Source organism: Garra rufa, chromosome 3, assembly GCF_049309525.1.
Source record: "Garra rufa chromosome 3, GarRuf1.0, whole genome shotgun sequence".
NCBI lineage: Eukaryota > Metazoa > Chordata > Actinopteri > Cypriniformes > Cyprinidae > Garra > Garra rufa.
This window is the reverse complement of record NC_133363.1, coordinates 48,206,170-48,227,451: the sequence shown is the minus strand read 5'-3', so window position 1 is coordinate 48,227,451 and position 21,282 is coordinate 48,206,170. Positions and strand designations below refer to the sequence as shown.

The 21,282-nt window shown below is 40.7% G+C and overlaps 2 protein-coding genes across 5 annotated transcripts in view; one reads left to right on the top strand and one right to left on the bottom strand.

The window, feature by feature from the left end:
* Positions 1–242: 242 nt before the first annotated feature.
* Positions 243–7,342, top strand: cirop (ciliated left-right organizer metallopeptidase). The gene is made up of 14 exons (XM_073836639.1): positions 243–372; positions 472–565; positions 720–771; positions 846–995; positions 2,315–2,440; positions 2,526–2,610; positions 2,788–2,891; positions 3,290–3,473; positions 3,614–3,680; positions 4,485–4,581; positions 4,661–4,765; positions 4,891–5,019; positions 6,632–6,740; positions 6,875–7,342. The coding sequence occupies exons 1-14, from the start codon at positions 243–245 to the stop codon at positions 7,147–7,149; spliced, it is 1,707 nt and encodes a 568-aa protein (XP_073692740.1). The 3' UTR covers positions 7,150–7,342.
* Positions 7,343–7,623: 281 nt separating this feature from the next.
* LOC141331281 (uncharacterized) overlaps positions 7,624–21,282 on the bottom strand; it is a 14,266-nt gene continuing 607 nt past the window's right edge. The window contains exons 2-13 of one of the 4 annotated variants that reach the window (XM_073836286.1): positions 18,967–19,091; positions 18,577–18,816; positions 18,170–18,412; positions 17,928–18,011; positions 16,990–17,459; positions 16,808–16,900; positions 9,896–9,976; positions 9,643–9,741; positions 9,498–9,572; positions 9,256–9,324; positions 8,808–8,870; positions 7,624–8,649 (exon numbers count right to left, since the gene is read on the bottom strand). In XM_073836286.1, coding sequence (XP_073692387.1) covers positions 8,587–8,649; positions 8,808–8,870; positions 9,256–9,324; positions 9,498–9,572; positions 9,643–9,741; positions 9,896–9,976; positions 16,808–16,900; positions 16,990–17,459; positions 17,928–18,011; positions 18,170–18,412; positions 18,577–18,816; positions 18,967–19,039 — 1,653 coding nt within the window. In that variant the 5' untranslated portion in view covers positions 19,040–19,091 and the 3' untranslated portion in view covers positions 7,624–8,586. The remainder of the gene's footprint in view (positions 8,650–8,807; positions 8,871–9,255; positions 9,325–9,497; positions 9,573–9,642; positions 9,742–9,895; positions 9,977–16,807; positions 16,901–16,989; positions 17,460–17,927; positions 18,012–18,169; positions 18,413–18,576; positions 18,817–18,966; positions 19,092–21,282) is intronic. The other 3 variants (XM_073836287.1, XM_073836288.1, XM_073836289.1) reach the window with 3 other exon arrangements.

Here is a 21,282-nt window from a genome sequence, read left to right as displayed (position 1 = left end):
TGTTTTTTATACTATAGATAATGCCTTTTGCGCCTTATGTTTGCGTTGGTTTATTGTTGCCGTGGTTTCAATGTACTTGGGGGAAGTGCATCTTTGACCAAGTTCAGAGATCAATCAAAGTTATGTCCCCGCCCACTGGCCAATACGTCTCTGCTCATTGGTCCTTGAGTGAAACTGCGTCAGCGGAAAATCCAGCCCCCCGCAGTTCCTCACATCAGAGAGCAAAAAGATATGTGGAAGCCATGGCGGATTCTCAACCAATCAGAATCAAGACCTTTCCTTCGGAAAGCCCCGCCCTCGCAGAATGGGAGCGAGAGAAATTAATGAGCGCATTTGATGATGCTGTGAAGAAAGTTTCCAATTTGCTGTCAGGTGTGTGAAGTCCAGACTAAACAAGTATAGTGAGACAGGAATTCAGATTTATCTCCATATTTTCTTCTTTAGCAACTTTATGTGGATGTTTGTTCATAGTGAGACGAGTTCCACACAGTCTGCTGCTGAATAGAGACATAAACAAATACTGCAAATTCATCTGGAGAAACAGCAGCACTGTTAACCACATGAAGTATGTTTTGCATCTCCTTCTCTGGCTCTTCTACTGTTTGTACTTTACTAGCTGTGTCATTTGTTTGTTCTGCAAATAGTAGTATGAATTTTGATGTTTACTGATTTTCAAAATGTTATAATTAGTCAACTACGCTATGTGTCATTCTCCTCAGATGTGGCAGAGCCAATGAGAATTACAGGTTTGAGAGCTGCCTTGGTGTAATTGTGAGTCTCTTTTTATACATAAACACACAATACTCAAAATATTGCCCTTATTGCTCAGTCTTTCCTGTTTACAGATCCCAGATGAGCACCTGAATGGCTGTGTTGTTTATCCACATCCTGAGCATCCAGTCCCGACAGTGCTGAAGCCAGAGGGGATGGGAGTTTCTGAAACCGACTTTCTGCTTTATGTGTTCACTCACAGCACAGATAAATGTCGAGCAGAGGTAGAGACTGTCACTGCTATTTTTCTCAGATCTGTATATATTTGACAATGCATTATCTTATTTGCAAAGGCATAACTGTTTTGCAAAGGCAGGTAATGAAATTTGAATAGTGGGCTTTTCTGAAAATGTAAAAATTGTCTATATAATTGGTGTTTACTAGAAAAACCAAAAAAAAAAAAAAAAATATATATATATATATAAATAAAAAAAAAAAATATATATATATATATATGGATTTTTTAAAAAGAATTCTCTTCTGCTCACCAAGCCTGCATTTATTTGATGTAAAATACAGCAAAAGTCGTAATATTGTAAAATATTTTATTATTTAAAATAACTTCTTTCTATTTGAATATTTTAAAAAATGTAATTTATTCCTGTGATCAAAGCTACATTTTCAGCATCATTACGTCAGTCTTCAGTGTCACATGATCTTTCAGAAATTATTATAATATGCTGATTTGCATATTGCAGAAACATTTTTATTATTATCAATATTTAAAACAGTTGAGTAAATTTATTTTGGATTCTTTGATAAATAGAAGGATCCAAAGATTAACGTTTATCTGAAATAAAAAGCTTTTATAACATGATACAGTACATATGTAGGCTTGGAGTCAGTATTTATAGTCTATATACTTGGAGAAATGATAAAAATGTATACTTTTATTTAGCAAGGATGCTTCAAATTGATCAAAAGTGTTAATGAAGACATATATAATGTCACAAAAGATTTCTATTTCAGATAAATGCTGATCTCCTGATCTTTCTATTCATCTAAAAAACCTGAACAAAATCTAAAAATTCAGTTGTTTTCAACATAATAATAATTAGTTTTGTTGAGCAGCAAATCAGAAAATTAGAATGGAGTATCATGTTACTGGAGTAATGATGCTAAAAATTATTTTTTTATTTTAAAATATATTTGAATAGAAAACAGTTATTTTAAATAGTAAATATATTTCAAAATGTTACTGTTTTTGCTGTACTTTGGATCAATAACTGGAAATATTTTCTTTAAAAAACATTAAAAATCATACTGTTCAAAAACTGATAAAGATAAAGATAAGATAAAATGATACCTTTCAATTTTATTTTTTATTTTATTTTAATATTTGTCATATCCAAGTCTGAGTTATTAATGCAGGTTGTCATGTAATGTCTGTAACATATTTCCTTTTCAATCATGACAGTTTTCAGCCTTGTTTTCCACAGGCAGGTAATAAGGTCAAGTGTCCTTTCAGAAAAAAAATGGTCTTTACTAGGGGAAAAATAGTGAAGATCAGTGCAGATTGTCTCAAAATGTCTTGTCTCCTCAGTCTAGTATACTGGCTTATGCTGCTCACTGTCAGACAGATTCAGAGGGACGTCCTCTGGCTGGAACTATGATCATCTGTAGAGAGACACTCAGTATGGAAAGATACACACATGAACACTTTGTGCAGGTGACAGTGAGTGTGTCTGAGAAGAGTAAACTTTAGTCATATGTAGAGTATAGCATTCACTCATTGTTATTTTCTTTTGGTACAGACAGTGATCCATGAGCTGTTCCACGTGTTGGGCTTTAGTAAAGATCTCTTCAGCCGATGGAAAGACTGTTCTCTCTCTTCTCAGGGTAAATAACACTGCTTTATTTTTCTAAGTGTTCTTTATGTAATTGAATAGATATCTGTTAGAGTTATGGTGTTTATCGTAGCCCTCTTATGTTGTGCATTTGCTGGTAATTTTTGTCATTGTGTGTGTTATGAAGCTGGCATAGACTGCTGGTCTCATGGTCAGGTGACCAGCACAGATGAGATGGGCCAAGTCAGACTGTATTCTCCTACTGTGATCAGAGAAATGCAAAAACACCTCAAATCTACCAACACTGACCTTGGAGCTCCGTTAGAGAACAAGGTACCCACTGAATACAAGAAGACACTACTGTAATATTGACATGGCCCTGTGATGGTATCATCATGGTACCTTAATACACAGTAGTCAACATTTGAAGTGGAGCCAAAAAGTTAATCAAAGTTGTCCTAAGACAAGAACAGGTATTGTTTTAGTTTTAGGACAACTTTGATGAAAGGTTTTGATCCATTTCAAATGACTACTGTACACCATAGTACTCAGTGATAACCATTTTTTTTAAATTGCCACATATTTTCCTTTATACTTTGAATAGCATCACACTTTGCACTTAGTGTAAACAAAATGCTATGTGTTGCTCTTTATACTTGGTACAAACAGCCTAATGTAAAACACAGATGCTATACTCAAAGACTTCTCCTTCCTGTCTTTCTTTGTTTCAGGATGCTGGTTCAGATGGTCTCTCGTCACATTGGGAGTCTCGTGTGCTTCAGGGTTCCATCATGGCAGCTGTACTGGTGGAGCCGTCACTCATTCGGATTGATCCCATCACACTTGCAGCCCTCCAGGACACAGGCTGGTATTCAGTGAACCTCAGTCGAGCTCAGAGCCTGGTGTGGGGAGAAGGTAAGACATCCACTGTTGAGTCCATTTTGCTGGTTGACATCCGCTAAGATAAATATTATGCACTTGTTGAGTCTGGAGTCAAACCTTGGACTTGCGTGTGCACTGATTTACCATTCCTGCTGTGTTTCTGTGTGTTTTAGGTGAAGGCCATCAGTTTGGGTCTGTCTCTACTTGTCACAATTCTTCAGCTTTCTTTTGCACAGACAGGTAATCAAACAAATTATGCTCTTTTAAATAATCACAGGCATTCAAAAAGATAGTTCACCCAAAAATGAAAATTCCGTCATTAATTTCTTACCCTCATGTCATTCCAATATGACATTTCACATAAAAGATGTTTAAATATAGTCCACAAGAGAAAATAATAGTTGAATGTTTAAAAATGACCCCATTCAAAAGTTTATATACACTTGATTCTTAATACTGTGCTGTTGCCTGAATGATCCACAGCTGTGTTTGTTTTGTTTAGTAATAGTTGTTTATGAGTCCCCTGTTTGTCTTGAACAGTTAAACTGCCTGCTGTTCTTCAGAAAAATCCTTTAGGTCCGACAAATTCTATGGTTTTTCAGCTTTTTTGTGTATTTGTACCCTTTCTGATAATGACTGTATGATTAAAAACCAAAGAATTTGTGGAACCTAAAGAATTTTTCTGAAGAACAGCGGGCAGTTTAACTGTTCAGGAAAAACAAGGGACTATTACTATAAACTATTACTAAAAAAAAAAAAATCATTCAGGTAACAACACAGTATTGAGAATCAAGCGTATGTAAACCTTTGAACAGGATCATTTTTTATAAATTCAACTACTATTTTCTCTTGTGGACTATATGTAAACATCTTGTATGTGAAATATTTTATTCAGGTCAGTATTAATTAAAAAATAACATGCAATTTGTATGATCCCTCTTATTTTGGTCAAATAATTAATATCTTGCAGATTCTACAAGGTATTTTAATCTTTCAATCTTGTAACCTCAAATGTAGATAAACTGTCAACTGTTTTATTCCCAGTGGATTGGGATGTCATTACCTTCACTTCCACAAGGGGGAGTGTCTCACTGATCAGTACCTGGATGGCTGCCACATTTTCAAACCCCTGGCAAATGCTGTGAGTCTGCTGTTGTTTAGATTTTTATTTGTAAAAACATCCCTCACAAATTTTGTGTAATGCCACTTTTCTTCATCAGAGTGAGTGCTGGAAAGAGGAGAATGAGAGGAGTGGAATGAATGAAGGGAGTGGAGAGATATATGGCTCAGACAGCCGCTGTTTCATATCTAACCTCACCAGACTGGTACCACATGCTCTCACATTCATGAACAAAACTATTTATAAATGCTTAAAGATGTTAAAGCTACAGTTTTTCAATATTAGATTCACTTTTAAAGGCTGTTTTAATTTTTACCCTCCCTTTATTAGAATAATGCGACTTTTAGCACTGCAATGGCAGGTCACTGTTACAGACACAGATGCACTGGAATGAACGAATATCAAATTCAGGTGAAGGATTCGGATTGGTTGGATTGTCCAGCAGGAATGAGCATTGAGGTTAGTGAGACTCACTGGCTATCTCTGAAAACTTAAATGTGAAATGTGACCCTGGACCACGAAACTAGTCATCTTTTTAGTGAAGTTCTGAAGTTCAAATGAAGTTCTTAGCAATGCATATTGCTAAACAAAAATTTTATTATAAATTTGTATATATTTACAGTAGGAAACTTACAAAAAATCTTCATGGAACATGATCTTTACTTACAATCCTAATGATTTTTGGCATTAAAAAGAAAAATAGATAATTTTGACCCATACATTGGCTATTGCTACAAATATACCCATGCTGCTTATGACTGGTTTTGTTGTCCAGGCTTACAAATAAACCTTATTTGAACCCTTGAGTTTAAGTATAATGACTTAAACATCTAACATCTAACATCATGGCCAAAAGTTTTGAGAATGACACAAATATTAGTTTTCACAAAGTTTGCTGCTCAACTGCTTTTAGATCTTTGTTTCTGTGATGTACTGAAATATAATTATTAGCACTTCATACGTTTCAAAGGCTTTTATCGACAATTACATGACATTTATGCAAAGAGTCAGTATTTGCAGTGTTGGCCCTTCTTTTTCAGGACCTCTGTAATTCGACTGGGCATGCTCTCAATCAACTTCTGGGCCAAATCCTGACTGATAGCAACCCATTCTTTCATAATCACTTCTTGGAGTTTGTCAGAATTAGTGGGTTTTTGTTTGTCCACCCGCCTCTTGAGGATTGACCACAAGTTGTCAATGGAATTAAGATCTGGGGAGTTTCCAGGCCATGTACCCAAAATTTCAACGTTTTGGTCCCCGAGCCACTTAGTCATCACTTTTGCCTTATGGCACGGTGCTCCATCGTGCTGGAAAATGCATTGTTCTTCACCAAACTGTTGTTGGATTGTTGAAAGAAGTGGCTGTTGGAGGGTGTTTTAGCACCATTCTTTATTCATGGCTGTGTTTTTGGATGAGAAGCAACCCCACACATGAATGGTCTCAGGATGCTTTACTGTTGGCATGACACAGGACTGATGGTAGCGCTCACCTTTTCTTCTCCGGACAAGCCTTTTTCCAGATGCCCCAAACAATCGGAAAGAGGCTTCATCGGAGAATATGACTTTGCCCCAGTCCTCAGCAGTCCATTCGCCATACTTTTTGCAGAAGATCAATCTGTCCCTGATGTTTTTTGGGAGAGAAGTGGCTTCTTTGCTGCCCTTCTTGACACCAGGCCATCTTCCAAAAGTCTTGGCCTCACTGTGCGTGCAGATGCGCTCACACCTGCCTGCTGCCATTCCTGAGCAAGCTCTGCACTGGTGCACTCCGATCCCACAGCTGAATCCTCTTTAGGAGACGATCCTGGCGCTTGCTGGACTTTCTTGGACGCCCTGAAGCCTTCTTAACAATGCAGTGGAAAGTTTTTTTTTCGGGATTAAGTTAATTTTCATGGCAAAGAAGGACTATGCAATTCATCTGATCACTCTTCATAACATTCTGGAGTATATGCAAATTGCTATTATAAAAACTTAAGCAGCAACTTTTCCAATTTCCAATATTTATGTAATTCTCAAAACTTTTGGCCACGACTGTAGGTTGCCTTTTTATAACTTTTTGCCTTTAAATCATGTAGGTGTCTGGCTATCAGGGTTTCATTTTTTGCCCAGACAAAAGAATATGCAAATATTCTGATTTAGCTCCTCCCACATCAAGACAAAAGACAGCTGTTCTTCTAAATGCAGGCACATTTACTGAAAGGTTAGTCTAAACTTTTTTTTTTTCTACATTTTAAATGTTTTATCTGCATCAAAATATGTCAGAAGTTACAAAACTCAAAACGCAACGTGTTCTAATGTCATTTGGGTCTCTCTGTAAGTTATTGTATCTTTTCTGTTTAGTAGTGATGATGATGTGATGGAGAAAGACAGGTCCACTCCTCATCCCAGCTTCATGCGTCGCTCCTCAGTCACAGTGTCTAAGGCAGAGGTCACTGTGGCAGCAGTGCTGAGTATCGTGATTGGTTTCTCTCTGCTGTCTGCTGGAATGCACGTCTACAGGAAGTGTTCATCAGTCAGGGTCAGAGTACATGCTGCCAATGAGCCTTCATACAGGCAACAGATGCCACCCACTCAATACATCAGTAGGAATTGATGGTAGAACCAAAAGTGGACAAATATGATTCAGAAAAGATAAATAAATAAATAAAAATTATAAAAAATAATGAACAAACATCTTTTGAAACACATACATTCAAATATTTTTATGTTGAAGATGATAGCAGTGTGCTGTGATAAAAATAGATTTTACAATGTCATAAACTTCCCTTTATCTCAGGTAAAGTTCCTTTGATAAATCTTGTGTGTGCACATGAAAGATGATGGTTGTCTTTGACAAAGATTTGCTCTCTGAAAACCAAAGATCATTGGAATACTGAAAGCTTTTTTTAAAACTGTAAATTTTCTTATTTATTAATGAATTGATTGTAAAATATATAATTGCTGTTGTGTGAACTGTTAGCCCTTCTAAATCTAAGACAGATTCCCTGCTTGCCTATTCAGTCATCAAATCAATATAGAATTATTATTTAAAGTCTTGCAAAACTTGTATGTGTACACACAAAAGTCAAAGAACAGCGGTGTGATCCTTATTCACCCAATTTATTCACCCAACAAGATTACAATAGTTTTCAAATTATGTGGTTCGAATACAAAGTTGATAACAATAAAATCCAAAGAGGGATTTCAAGGTGTGACATTTCTATGCATCTAAATAATGGATCATTTCTAAACCAGTTTGTCAAACATTTTTTCTGTCTAACCATTATTTGAAGAAAAAAAACTTCTTCCCCGACATAACCGGTTAAACAAGATATTGATAAGTCATTCCATAAACAAACAACAATGCCTGGAAGCCACTTATTACACTCTTTAGCATATAACCTATATATGTTTCTAATAAAGATGATTATGCGTATGGTTATGCATACTTCATTAAGGATTATTATATTAAACAGTTACAGACCCAAACAACCATGTGGACTAAATTCTGTGATTATAATTTTCATTGTTCTAAATACATTATACAAAATTATTGGTTAAAAAGAAAGGTAACTGAAATTGTCAGCAAAGGGCACATCCTGTAGATCCAAAAGGCTTAAAGGAACACTCCACTTTTTTTGGAAATAGGCTCATTCTCCAACTCCCCCCGAGTTAATAAGTTGAGTTTTACCGTTTTGAAATCCATTCAGCCATTCTCCTGTTCTGGCGATATCACTTTTAGCATAGCTTAGCATAGATCATTGAATCCTATTAGACCAATAGCATCGCGTTCAAAAATGACCAACGAGTTTCCATATTTGTTGTATTTAAAACTTGACTCTTCTGTAGTTATATCGTGTACTAAGACCGGTGGAAATGCAAAGCTGCGAGTTTCTAGGCTGATAAGATTAGGAACTACACTCCCATTCCGGCGTAATAGTCAAGGAAGTTTGCTGGCCGAAGCAGGCGGAGTATTATCAGAAATGAGTTCCCAGCTAGTTTAGCATTTGCACATGTGCTGCGTGGTATTACTGCTCCTGCTTCAGCCTTATTACGGCAGCAAAAAAAGTAAAAATTTGATCCTGGTCTTCGCCCAGCGCTCAGAAAGTGTCATCTGTGAGTGGTGAACAACAAATGTAAGCTGTAACATGTGTAAATATCATGTAAATATCATGTAAATTTGTATCAGTATAATAATATCAAATGTGTTGTACATCAGCAATGACTTTATGGTCCTAGTGCTTTAAGAACACATCTTCAAGATCTTCATACCTGATATTTCTCAGTGGAGTAATTCAGATCATTGCAGAGCTCAATGTTGCCTGCTTTCTCTGTCTGTTCATTTTTATAAAAAAAAAAAAAAAAAAAATCACAGACAGTAATATAATGTAATATAATATAATACCAGTCAAAGGTTTTTGAACACTAAGATTTTTAATGTTTTTAAAGAAGTCTCTTCTGCTCACCAAGCCTGCATTTATTTCATCCACAATACAGCAGAAGCAGTAATATTGTGAAATATGTTTACTATTTAAAATAACTGCTTTTTATTTGAATATATAGAAATACATTTGGATCAATATATTTTTTGGATCAAATAAATGCAGGCTTAGTGAGTAGAAGAGACTTCTTTAAAAACATTAACATTTTATTGTTCAAAAACTTTTGACTGGTAATAATATAACTTTTTAAGAAATGAATAATATGTTGCAAGACTCACTTTGCTCATTTTTATTTCATATTCTATATTTTTCTTCATTGTGTCCTGGATGATCTGGTGCACACAAGTCTGGGATGAGAAGGAAAAATACAGATGCTTTACATCATCCAGTATGTTTTAAGATTTCTACTTATCATTTCATGTTGAGCAATATAGTAATATCAAATAAACGTCTACAAATATGTTCAGAAATGACTCTATGGTCCTAGTGCTTTAAGAACACATGTACTTGATCTCAATACCTGATATTTCTCAATGGAGTACTTAAGATCAGTGGAGATCTCAGTGTTGTCTGCTTTCTCTCTCTCTTCATTTTTCTAAAATCAGAAAGAAACACAAACACCAATACAATAATTTAACAAATGAATAATATGCTGCAAGACTCACTTTGCTCATTTTCATTTCAGAGTGTTTGATTTCTATCTTTTTCTTCATTGTGTCCTGGATGATCTGCTGCACAAGCTTGTGCATCTTCATCTCCTGAGTCTGATGAGAAGGAAAATACAGATGCTTTACATAAAGATTTCTAATTATCTTTAGATGTTGAGCAGAATAGTAATATCAAATAAACTTAAAAATGTGTTCAGAAATGATTTTATGATCCTAGACCTTCACCTAACACCTTCAAGAACACATGTACCTGACATTTCTCAATGAAGTTATTCAGATCAGTGGAGAGCTCAATATTGTCTGCTTCCTCTTTCCCTTTGTTTTTGTTTTTCTAATTTAAAAGGTCACACAGATCAACATAAATATGTAAGGGATAATGTACAGGCAGCCGGTAGTTATCGCAGAAATAAGCCCCGACAGTGTGATCAGGACCCAACGCGAAGCGGAGGGTCTTGTATCACACTGAAGGGGCTTATTTCGCGATAACTACAGGCTGCCTGTACATTATCCCGCTTATTACACGGCTACTTGCCACATAAGGAAAAAAACGTACTCGGTTACTAACGTAACCTCGGTTCTCTCAGAGAGGGAACGAGTACTGCGTAAGCGTAAGCTTACGCTTGGGGAAAATCCTTTCCGCGAGAGATATTGAAGCCAAAAAATTATCCTTAATTTTGTATTAATGTAAAACGCGTTGCCGCAGTGAGCAGACATAGGCGAGGCGTATTGCGTGCCTATTGGCTGCTCTGCAGCAACTGCAGCACCTATCGAGCGAGGCTTGGCGCGAAACCAGCTCCAATGAGGGCATTTCGCGCCTAATACGTCATCTCCCGCCGAAAGTGGCGTGATCCAAGCCTATAAATATCGCTCGAAGGCAGCTACACTCTGGTTTTTTCATCATAAAAGCGCCCAGAGCACGCGCTTGCACGGCAAGGTACGCAGTACTCGTTCCCTCTCTGAGAGAACCGAGGTTACGTTAGTAACCGAGTACGTTCTCTTACGAGAGGTCTCTCGTACTGCGTAAGCGTAAGCTTATGCTTGGGGACCCCATGTAAAACGCCGTGCATGCCAAGATCTGACACCATAGACCCGAGGGCGATAGCCCGGGGTTCATATAGTGCTTGAACGTGCTTGAACGTATAAGGGGATTAGGACCCTAGAAACACTGGCTCCTGGTGTATCCGGGCAGGTAAACGACCTGGATAAACTTGGAACATGGGTCTAGATATCTGTTAATATCTAGACCGATAGCAACTTGGCCTGTAGGGCGGGAACCTCCAAGTTGTAGAATCTTATGAATGTAGACGGAGAGGCCCAGCCTGCCGCCGTACAACTGTCTTGCAAGTTAATCCCACTCGACCAAGCTCACGATGAGGCCACGCCCCTTGTGGAATGTGCTCTGACACCCAGCGGGCATTGCATGCTCTTGGACTCGTACGCCAGTGCAATAGCATCCACTATCCATCTGGATAAAGTCTGTTTTGACGCAGCCATTCCTTTAGAATGCCCGTAAAACGAGACAAACAGCTGTTCTGTCTGTCTAAAAGCAGACGTGCGAGACACATAGACTCTTAGCGCTCTCACTGGACATAAGAGTCTCGCGTCAGCCTCTTCATCCACAACCGGCAGAGCAGACAGTGCGATGACCTGTGCTCGAAACGGTGTGTTAATAGACTTTGGCACATATCCATGCTTGGGTTTGAGTATAACTTTAGAGTTGTTAGGTCCAAACTCCATGCATGTCGCGCCCACGGAGAGCGCGTGCAAGTCTCCTACGCGCTTTACTGAAGCGAGCGCTAGGAGGAATATAGCCTTAAGAGACAGATATTTTAATTCAGCCGCCTGTAGTGGTTCGAATGGTCCGCCCTTCATAGCGTCCAGCACCACAGAAAGGTCCCACGTTGGGACTGAAGGCGGTCTGGGTGGATTTAATCTCTTAGCTCCTCTAAGGAAGCGTATGATTAAATCGTTCCTCCCTATTGACTGACCTAGCGTTGTCCTCGAGAACGCTGCTATGGCCGCCACATAAACTTTGAGCGTGGACGGGGACCTGCCCTTGTCCAGCAGCTCTTGTAGGAAGGAAAGTACATCTGTCACTCCACAGTCTGTGGGTGAAGATCCGCGGGCTGTGCACCAGTCCGCAAATATCGACCACTTCGAGGCATAGAGCCGTCTAGTAGATGGAGCTCTAGCTTGTGCGATCGTTGATATCACTCCTGTGGGGAGTTCATCATATATTCCCTGGTGACCCATACATGAAGGGACCACAGCTCGGGGTGAGGGTGCCAAATCGCGCCGCCCGCCTGCGAGAGGAGGTCTCTCCTCACAGGTATTGGCCACGGTGAGATGCTCGTCATCTGCATCAGCGCTGGGAACCAAGGCTGGTTCCCCCAAAACGGCGCTATTAGCAGTATTGCACACCCTTCCTCCTTCACCCTCTCTATCACCTGAGGTAGGAGAGAGACTGGGGGAAAAGCATAAAGAGGACGGCGGGGCCGCGCATGGGCTAGCGCGTCCTTGGCTTTGGAAAAGAATTCTAGACAATGAGCGTTGTCCTGAGATGCAAATAGATCTATCTCCGCTCTGCCGAATGTTTTCCATAATAGTTGCACCGTCTGAGGGTGCAGCGACCATTCGCCCGCCGGAACATTGTTCCTGGACAGTCTGTCTGGTCCTACATTTAGGGTCCCCCGCACGTGCGCTGCCCTCAGCGAGCGCAGGTTGCGATGAGCCCATACCAGAAGGCGTTCTACAAGTGCATGTAGTTTTCTGGACCTGAGACCGCCCTGGCGATTTATGTAAGCCACTACCGATATGTTGTCGGAGCGGACTAATACATGACTTCCCTTCAATAAGGGAAGAAAATATGTCAGCGCATTCTCCACTGCCATCATTTCGAGGCAGTTGATATGCAGCGATTTCTCGCGTTCTGACCACTGGCCGAACGACGGTCTGCCGTCTAGCAGCGCTCCCCATCCCGAGGTGGACGCGTCCGTGGACACTACTTTCACCTTCGAGGGTCTCTCTAGAGTGACACCTGTTTGGTACCAGCCGGCTGTTCTCCACGGCATCAGGGCTGTAACGCATCTCTGATTGATCGTGAGACGGAGTCGACCGGACGCCCACGCTCGGCGCGGCACTCGCGCTCTCAGCCAGAACTGCAGTGGGCGCATGCAGAGCATCCCTAACTGTAGAACTGATGATGCTGAGGCCATAAGACCTAACACTCTTTGAAAGGTCTTGAGCGGGGCAGACTTGCTGCGGCAGAGCGCGCTCACTGCGCTCTGAACGTTCAGCGCGCGCACTGACGAAAGCTTCGCTGTCATTGCCAGCGAGTCCACTTCTATGCCCAGGAAGGAGATATTCTGGCTGGGGTTCAGCGAGCTTTTCTCCCAATTGACTTTCAAACCCAAGTTCTCGAGGTGATCGAGTAACATGGTCGTGTGTTCCCTGAGCATTGAGTGAGATTGCGCTAAAATCAGCCATTCGTCCAAATAATTCAGTATTCGCACGCCTTTCTGTCTGAGCGGGGCGAGCGCTGCGTCCATGCACTTTGTAAATGTACGGGGTGCTAGGGACAAACCGAATGGCAGGACTGTGTACTGATAAGCTTGGCCCTCGAAGGCGAATCTCAAAAATCGCCTGTGACGCGACGCTATCTGTATTTGAAAATACGCGTCTTTCAGATCCACTGACACAAACCAGTCTCCTCGGCACACTTGTGCGAGGATTTTCTTGGTTGTGAGCATTCTGAACTTTCGCTTCACTAGCGCTTTGTTCAGTTGCCTTAGATCTAGTGGTCACTTCGGCTCGTAGCAGTTGTGCTGCATCTGCCTTTATCGTGGTCTCGACGCGCGCCGTGTAACGGCGAGGGCGTCGTCGAAACTGGAGCGAATAGCCTCTCTTTATAATGTCCAGCACCCATTTTGAGACCCCTGGGAGTTTTTCCCATGCATCTATCATGTAATGCGAGGGGGTGGGTGCGAAGCGCGCTCCGATCTGTTACTAACGGAGCCGCTTCGGTGTCTGTGACATGCAAGGCTCGGGGTACGCTGACCGCGGGGACTGCTTTCTCTGTGTGTATGTGTGGTTGCGTGGTAACGGCACATTTAACACACTCGATGCAGCTTTAAGCCGCGTAGACTGGGCGTCGTCCGGTTTACAGAAACCGTAAGACCTGCCTGATGTAATATGTGTGGGCACTCTGAGGTGGGCACATATACCACATGCGAAGTCGGTGAAACTGTAGCGAATAGCCTCCTTTAATAATGTCCAGCACCCATTGTGAAACCCCTGGGAGCTTTTCCCATGCATTTACCTGTAACGCAAGGGGGTAGGTGCGAAGCGCGCTCCGATCTGTCAATAACGGAGTCGCTTCGGTGCGTTGTGACGCACGAGTGACTGTGACATTCGAGGCTCGGGGTACACTGACCGCGGGGACTGCTATCTTTGTGTGTATATGTGGTTGCGTAGTAACGGGCACATTCAACACACTCAGCGCAGCCTTTAGCCGTGTAGACGGGGCGTCGTCCGGTTCGTTTTTACAGAAACCGTAAGACCTGCCTGATGTGATATGTGTGGGCACTCTGGGGTGGGCACATTTATCACATGTGAAGCGCAGCCGATTCGGGTCGACTTTATGTGCGCGGGTTTTGTATGACAGGATGTGCTCATGTGTATGTGCATGCGAGCTACACACAAAACACCTTCGGCTATGGCCGGAACACCCGAAAATACACTCCTTTGAGGATTTAATTGGGTAGCCGTGAGAACGGCTCTTGAGTGCAGACAAGCAGGCTGCAGCGCCGGCTTGATGACTGCGGATAACGCTGGAACAGCCACATTTCTTGGAGCTGAGCGAGCGAATACTTTCGGTGGGAGTCTGGCAGCCGCGGGACTCGCGCACCGGCGTTCAACACTCCAAACAGCGTTCGCCTGCATAGAGCGAACGCACTCCTGGTTTCGTTTTTACAGAAACCGGTTGACGTGCATAATGAGGTGTCTGTGAGCACTGTGAAGCGGGCACATTTAACACTCCAAAACAACGTTCGCCTGCATAGAGTGGATGCACTGTTGGTTTCGTTTTAACAGAAACCGGTTGACGTGCATAATGAGGTGTCTGTGAGCACTGTGAAGCGGGCACATTTAACATCCCAAAGCATAGAGTTAATGCACTGTTGGTTTCGTTTTTACAGAAACCAACAGTGCATAATGTGGTGTCTGTGGGCACTGTGAAGCGGGCACATTTACCACGTGTGACGCGCAATCGATCTGAGTCGATTTTATGTGCGCTGTGTTTGTGTGTAGAGATGAGCACTGGTTAGTGGGCATATTCATACGACACATGAAACACCATCGGCCGTGGCCGGGACACCAGATAATACACTTTATTGGGGGTATATCTGTGTAGCCGTGGGAACGACTTTTGTGTGCAGGCAAACGGGCGACGGAGCCGGTTTGTTGGCTGCAGAAAACACTGGAAGTCACATTTCCTGGAACTGGACGAGCGAATAACTTTGGTGGGGGTCCGGCAACCGCGGGACTCGTACACTGTCGTTTTCCCAGATGTGCTAGGACGATTTCGGAGGCTCAGGTTTCAACTCAATCCTGGGCCGCGGGCCGCGTCTGGCGGGGCGGCGGCCAGACGAGAAAAACGTCAGAAATCGTTAACCACGGGTGCCTCTCAGCAACGGTGAGAGACCATGTTACGCAGCGCTGACGCGGCTAGGCGGCGGCGAGAGCGCGGCGAAGCAGGTTTGACGTCTGACGGCAAGCTTTAGAGGGGAGGGCCGACTTAGCACGCCGTCCAGCGGAGGGCAGACATAAGTGGGCTGCTATCGCCTCTTCTGAGCAGCATGCGCGTTCCCGCTTTGGCGGGAAACGGAAATCCTCTTCCTCCTTCATGGCCCCCCTCGTCAGCGGCGTCGATGGAAGCGGTGGCATACAGCGGCCGCTTTACGTCCGGAACAGAGGCTGACGAGGTCGATGAAGCAGGCGGGCGAACCGGCGAGCTTTGTCGGCTGGAGGAAGGGTCCGGGGCCCGCTGGGCACAGCGCTTTTTACGGCGCGACACCGCGCGGTCGGGGGAGCAGTCTCAGTGAAGAAGGCAAGGCAAGTCCTCAGAGTCGCCATTGGCATCTGCACGAGCCGTATGAAAGCATCTTTAAAAAGACACTTTGCTCTCTTAGAGAAACAGTGTGTATCGCAGCGGCGACACACACTGTAGATTATAAAGGATTATAAAGGATATAGGCGCCGGAAAGCGCAGCAGGAAGGCACGGAAGGCGGCGTGGCCAGCAGTTCCAATGGCTCGTCCCGCTGAGATGCTTGCAGTCGACGGCGGCTTCTTCTCCGGCTCCAGCGATGCGTGAGCTTCGCTTGAAGGATGAAAAAATCAGAGTGTAGCTGCCTTCGAGCGATATTTATAGGCTTGGATCACGCCACTTTCGGCGGGAGATGACGTATTAGGCGCGAAATGCCCTCATTGGAGCTGGTTTCGCGCCAAGCCTCGCTCGATAGGTGCTGCAGTTGCTGCAGAGCAGCCAATAGGCACGCAATACGCCTCGCCTATGTCTGCTCACTGCGGCAACGCGTTTTACATTAATACAAAATTAAGGATAATTTTTTGGCTTCAATATCTCTCGCGGAAAGGATTTTCCCCAAGCGTAAGCTTACGCTTACGCAGTACGAGAGACCTCTCGTAAGAGAACTGGACATGAATATGAATTTGAAACCTTTTATTGGCATATTTGTTTTAAATTAACATTTTTATCCTTCCGCGAAACGATATAGTACCACGTGACTAACATTCAAACTATGTACGTTAGTAAGACCATTTAAATAGATTAATGTCGAAATTTTCCATTGTTAATTGTGGTTGTCCAGTGTTTGTCACAAGATGGCGCCAAACGGTAATCTTTGTTGGCACGGAGGGATTTTAAACATACAAGTAGTACCGGCTATGCGTTATTACTTTGGAGCGGAGATTATTTGAAAAGAACGAACCTGCAAATGTCTCAACTGACCAATCAGAATCAAGCATTCCAAAGAGCCGTGTAATAAAATATAATATAATAGTTTTTTTTTTTACATAGGACAAATGTTTTGGAACATGGATTGATAATAATTTTTATATAAATGAATAATATGTTGTAAGACTCACTTTGCTCACTTTCATTTCAAAATGTTGGATTTTTTCATATTTCTTCATTTTGTTTAGGATCATCTGCTGCACAAGCTTGTGCATCTCCTGAGTCTGATAAGAGACGAAAACACAGATGCTATGTTTTAAGATATCTAATTACTTTTCGTTTTTGTTGTATGTAAATGATCATTCTTTGTTACCTTCTCCTCTTTACTCTTGACTTCTGCAAGAACAGTGTTGTAGGTATTGTGGTCTTCCTCAGTCCAGGAATGACATCCAGACATCTGATCATCTCCACAGAACATCTCCAAAGCTCTGTTATGTTTCTGCACTAATTTAGGATCAATATCCTCCAGAAGGTCAGTCATCACGACTTCCTTTATGTTTACAGCTTTCTCACGAGGCTCCGGTTTAGTCTCGTTGTAAGAGCTCTGACACTTCAGGATTTCAGAGTGAGACAACAGCTGCTCAAGATCTCTAAGATCCACGCTCTTAGTGAAATTTTCTTTACAGCATGGACATGTATTGTCATGACTGCTTTCCCAGCATTCCTTCAGGCAGGCCTTACAGAAGCTATGTCCACATGGGGTCATCATGGGATGAGTGGACACCTCCAGACAAATGAAACACTGAAGGTTTTCAGTCAGGACACTGCTAGAGGAAGCCATTACTGTAAAGAAAAGAAAAGAAAAGTGACTTAACATACATTCCAAAAACAAAGCTACATTTTCAACATCATTACTTCTGTCTTCACTGTCACATGATCCCTCAGAAATCATTCTAATATGCTGATTTGCTGTTCAAGGTACATTTATTATTATTAATATTATCATATTTCAGCAGCAAATCTGAATATTAGAATGATTTCTGAAGGATCATGTTACTGGAGTAATGCTGCTAGCAATTCGCCTTTGAAACTACTGGAATAAATTACATTTGAAAATAAAACAATTGTTTTAAATAGTAAAAATATGTCAATATGTTACTGTTTTTGCTGTACTTTTATTAAATAAATGCAGGCTTGGTGAGCAGATGAGATGTCTTTAAAAAAACATTACACATCTTACTGTTCAAAAACTTTTGACTGGTAGTGTATTTTTATGAGAAGAATAGAAGACTTCAGTTTATTACGGATTACCTGAAGGTTTGCACAGAGTCTCCTCTTGGTCCTCAATTTCCATTGGTTTTGAATATTCTGTCATCATAGGTTCCCTTTTATATCCTTTATAATATCAACAATAAAAATGCACTTAATAAATAAACAAATGTGCCATCTTACAGACATCACAAGGTAAATGCTCGATTTATACAATACTTTTGTCACTAATCTAAACAGCATGCTGGCTAAAATTCACATAATGAAAACGCAAATATATTTACCTGTGTTTTTCTCAAAGAGTTGCACAATCGCTTTAAGAGCGGTGTTGCACCTTAGGTCAGGATATTTGTTGAATGTTTCTTTACAAAAGGGACAGGTACAGCTCTGCCTGATGTCCCAGAACATTTCCAGGCAGGTCTTACAGAAGTTGTGTCCACATGGAGTGGTGACTGGATTATCAAATACATCCAGACAGATGGAACACTGGAGCTCCTCAGATAATGGACCACTGGTGCAGAACAGGACTGAAAGCAAAAGAAATGTCTTCGTTTCAGGAGTTTTAAAATGCAGATTTTTCTGTTCTAGCAAATATCGTGCAGGCTACAATAAGTTTTGTGCACATTTATAAAACTCTGTTGCACTCTACATTTTTTTAATAAATGATTTTAACTTTGAAATATATGCCTACCTGTCTCAGAGAGTTTCACAATTTCTCTAAGAACTGTGTTGCTCTTTAAATCAGGTCTTTCGCCAAATGTTTCTTTACAATATGGGCATGTGTAATCCTGACTCTTGTCCCAGCATTCTGTCAGACAACTCTTGCAAAAGTTGTGTCCACATTTAGTGGTGACCGGATCTCTAATCACATCCAGACATACTGGACACTTGCACTCCTCAGTCAAAAGAGGAATGCTGTCGAGATTCATAACTGTAAAATGAGGGAAATTACTTGCATTAAATAATAATGTTAACACTCCTAATCCTAATATTCTTTAAAACTACCAAAACATTGTAATGTAATGAAGTGAACTGAAAAAAACAAAACATTATACTGTAAGTTCAGACCACAAAGACTTACATGGCGGCAAATCAATGCTGTCTCTTCTACCATGTCTGCGCTTCGGTGTTGTTTTTGAGAGGGGTTCTTCCATTTCTTCAGTCCCGTAGCCAGGGGAGGTTCGGGTGGTTCGAACCCACCCCACACTGCCAAAGGTCCAGAATTTAAGTATGTTTTTTAAAATAAGTGTTCTTTTAAAGCATTACCAAAAAGTATTAAATAACTTAATTAGTATAAATGTCTTAATTATAATTTCAAGAGGTCTTAAATCTGGGGAAGGAAAGACAGAATTGCGCTATGAATTAAATACGCTATAGTCATTTGAAGCGCGTGCGCCACAAGGGCCTTTCATCCGCTCGGATCAAAGTTCAATCAGCAGCAGAGCGCAAGTTTACTAGTGCAGGTTACTCTGGAGCTCTAAACAGCGCTGTGAGAAGCAGAAGCGCTTGAAATCAGTGAAGAACATAAATGACTTGTCGATTTATGACATGAAACAGCGCTGACAAACCGGATAAACGCTGCGCGCAACGATAGTCAGAATCATTTACCATGGACTTATTTTATTGTATAGGCCTAACACTAACTGCACCATGGTATTGCAACAGAAACGTGGGATAGGGGAGAGAGGGGACAGTTACAACACTTTTTGCATTTCCTTTAGTTTCTCAGAGACGGTTTGTAAGCCGAAATTTTAATACAATAAAGCCACATCTGTCAGCTACTCACGCATATTTCTGCAACATGTGTACATATGATAATATACGTACAATTTACACTTAAATAGACAAAGAGAAATGTTGCAACTGTCCCCACAATAGGGGACAGTTGCAACAGTCAATAAAATGTAATTAAATCATTCTTAAATGTCAATTTGCTTTTTCTTTATTTTATTTGTGCACAGTCAGGGTCTTTAATAAGGCAAATTGGCTGTAAAAAAAAACAAGGAATAGTAAATGAAAAACATTCTTTAGTAACAAGTAGATTTTTTATCTATTCACTTAAAAAAGGAGAGAGAACTAACTATTAAAGGGGTTCATTATTATTATCATTATAAAATTACAATATCATTGACACACTCTTACTATGCCTATTAGAAGCTCAGAACGCACTGATTAAAATGTTATGTTTTTCAATGCGTCACACAAACAGCTCTACAACTATGACCAAAAATACTTTTTTACCATGAAATTGATTTTTTGTAGAAGGAATGATCAAATGTGGCTGATTTCTTCCAGGAAGTATGAGGGGCCAATAAAACATGTGCGGTATGAATATTATCTCTGTATCTTATTCCTGCTTGAAGAAATAAGCCATGTTGCAACTGCCCCTTGTTGCAAACGCCCGCACTCTCCCCTATATCGAATTGTATTATATTATTAATGTAGACATATATTAAATGTATTAAAGGAGTAATGTAATATAATTACAGTATTCTGTGATTAATCTATAGCGTTTGTGCATTAATACTAAGACCACTGTTCTTCATACAAATACCTAGAAATGTAGTTCATTTTTACACCATGGTACTGAGGTGCTAGAGGCCTATGTGTGTTTTTATTTTATTTTTTGTCTTGTTTCCAGACAAAATATCTGAAAATTCTTAAAGCAAGATGGATTTTCAAGACAAGTAAAAATTATTTTCTTTTTTTCAGAAAAAAACAAGCCAAAATTAAGTGATTCTTTTGCTTAGAACAAGCAAAATAATCTGCCAATGGGGTAAAAAAAAAAATCTTATTTCAAATAGAAAACAGGAATAATTTTTTTTTTTTTTTTACCCCATTAGCAGATTATTTTGCTTGTTTCAAGCAAAAACACACTTAATTTTGACTAGTTTTTTTCTGAAAACAAGATAATTTTTACTCTTCTAGAAAATCCTTCTTGATTTAAGAATTTTTTAGATATTTTGGCTGGAAATAAGACAAAAAAATATTTTTGCAGTGTATTAAAATACCAACAGACAGAAGTCAGCAAAATGAATAAATTAAATACAACCCCGCCCCCCACCCCCCTTCCGCTAGGCGCTGGCTACTGGCCTGTACTTTTTTACAATCAATCCACCAAGTTATTGTTGCAGAATTCACGTTATCGCATAATACAGATGTCACCATGCCTTCCTACTCCTTTACAGTAATCACTAACCAGTAAACAAGTAGTAATCATTATTTAAAGATAAAAATGAATAAATAAAGCTAATTCTCTTTTACAAGAATGACATTGCCAAATAAGACAAAAAAGTAACACATTTTGATGACAAGTCGATTTCAGCTGAGATTTAGATTTAGGCCTATAAGTAGCCTACCACAAATGAATCGAATGAAAGACGTTTGTTCTGTAAAT

Bases quoted from the DNA above. Each gene is read 5' to 3' on its own strand.
- cirop (XM_073836639.1), top strand. From the start codon at position 243: ATGGCGGATTCTCAACCAATCAGAATCAAGACCTTTCCTTCGGAAAGC. The intron at 3,474-3,613 runs GTAAGACATCCA...TGTGTGTTTTAG, and splicing joins GAGCCTGGTGTGGGGAGAAG to GTGAAGGCCATCAGTTTGGG. The intron at 4,766-4,890 runs GTACCACATGCT...TCCCTTTATTAG, and splicing joins TATCTAACCTCACCAGACTG to AATAATGCGACTTTTAGCAC.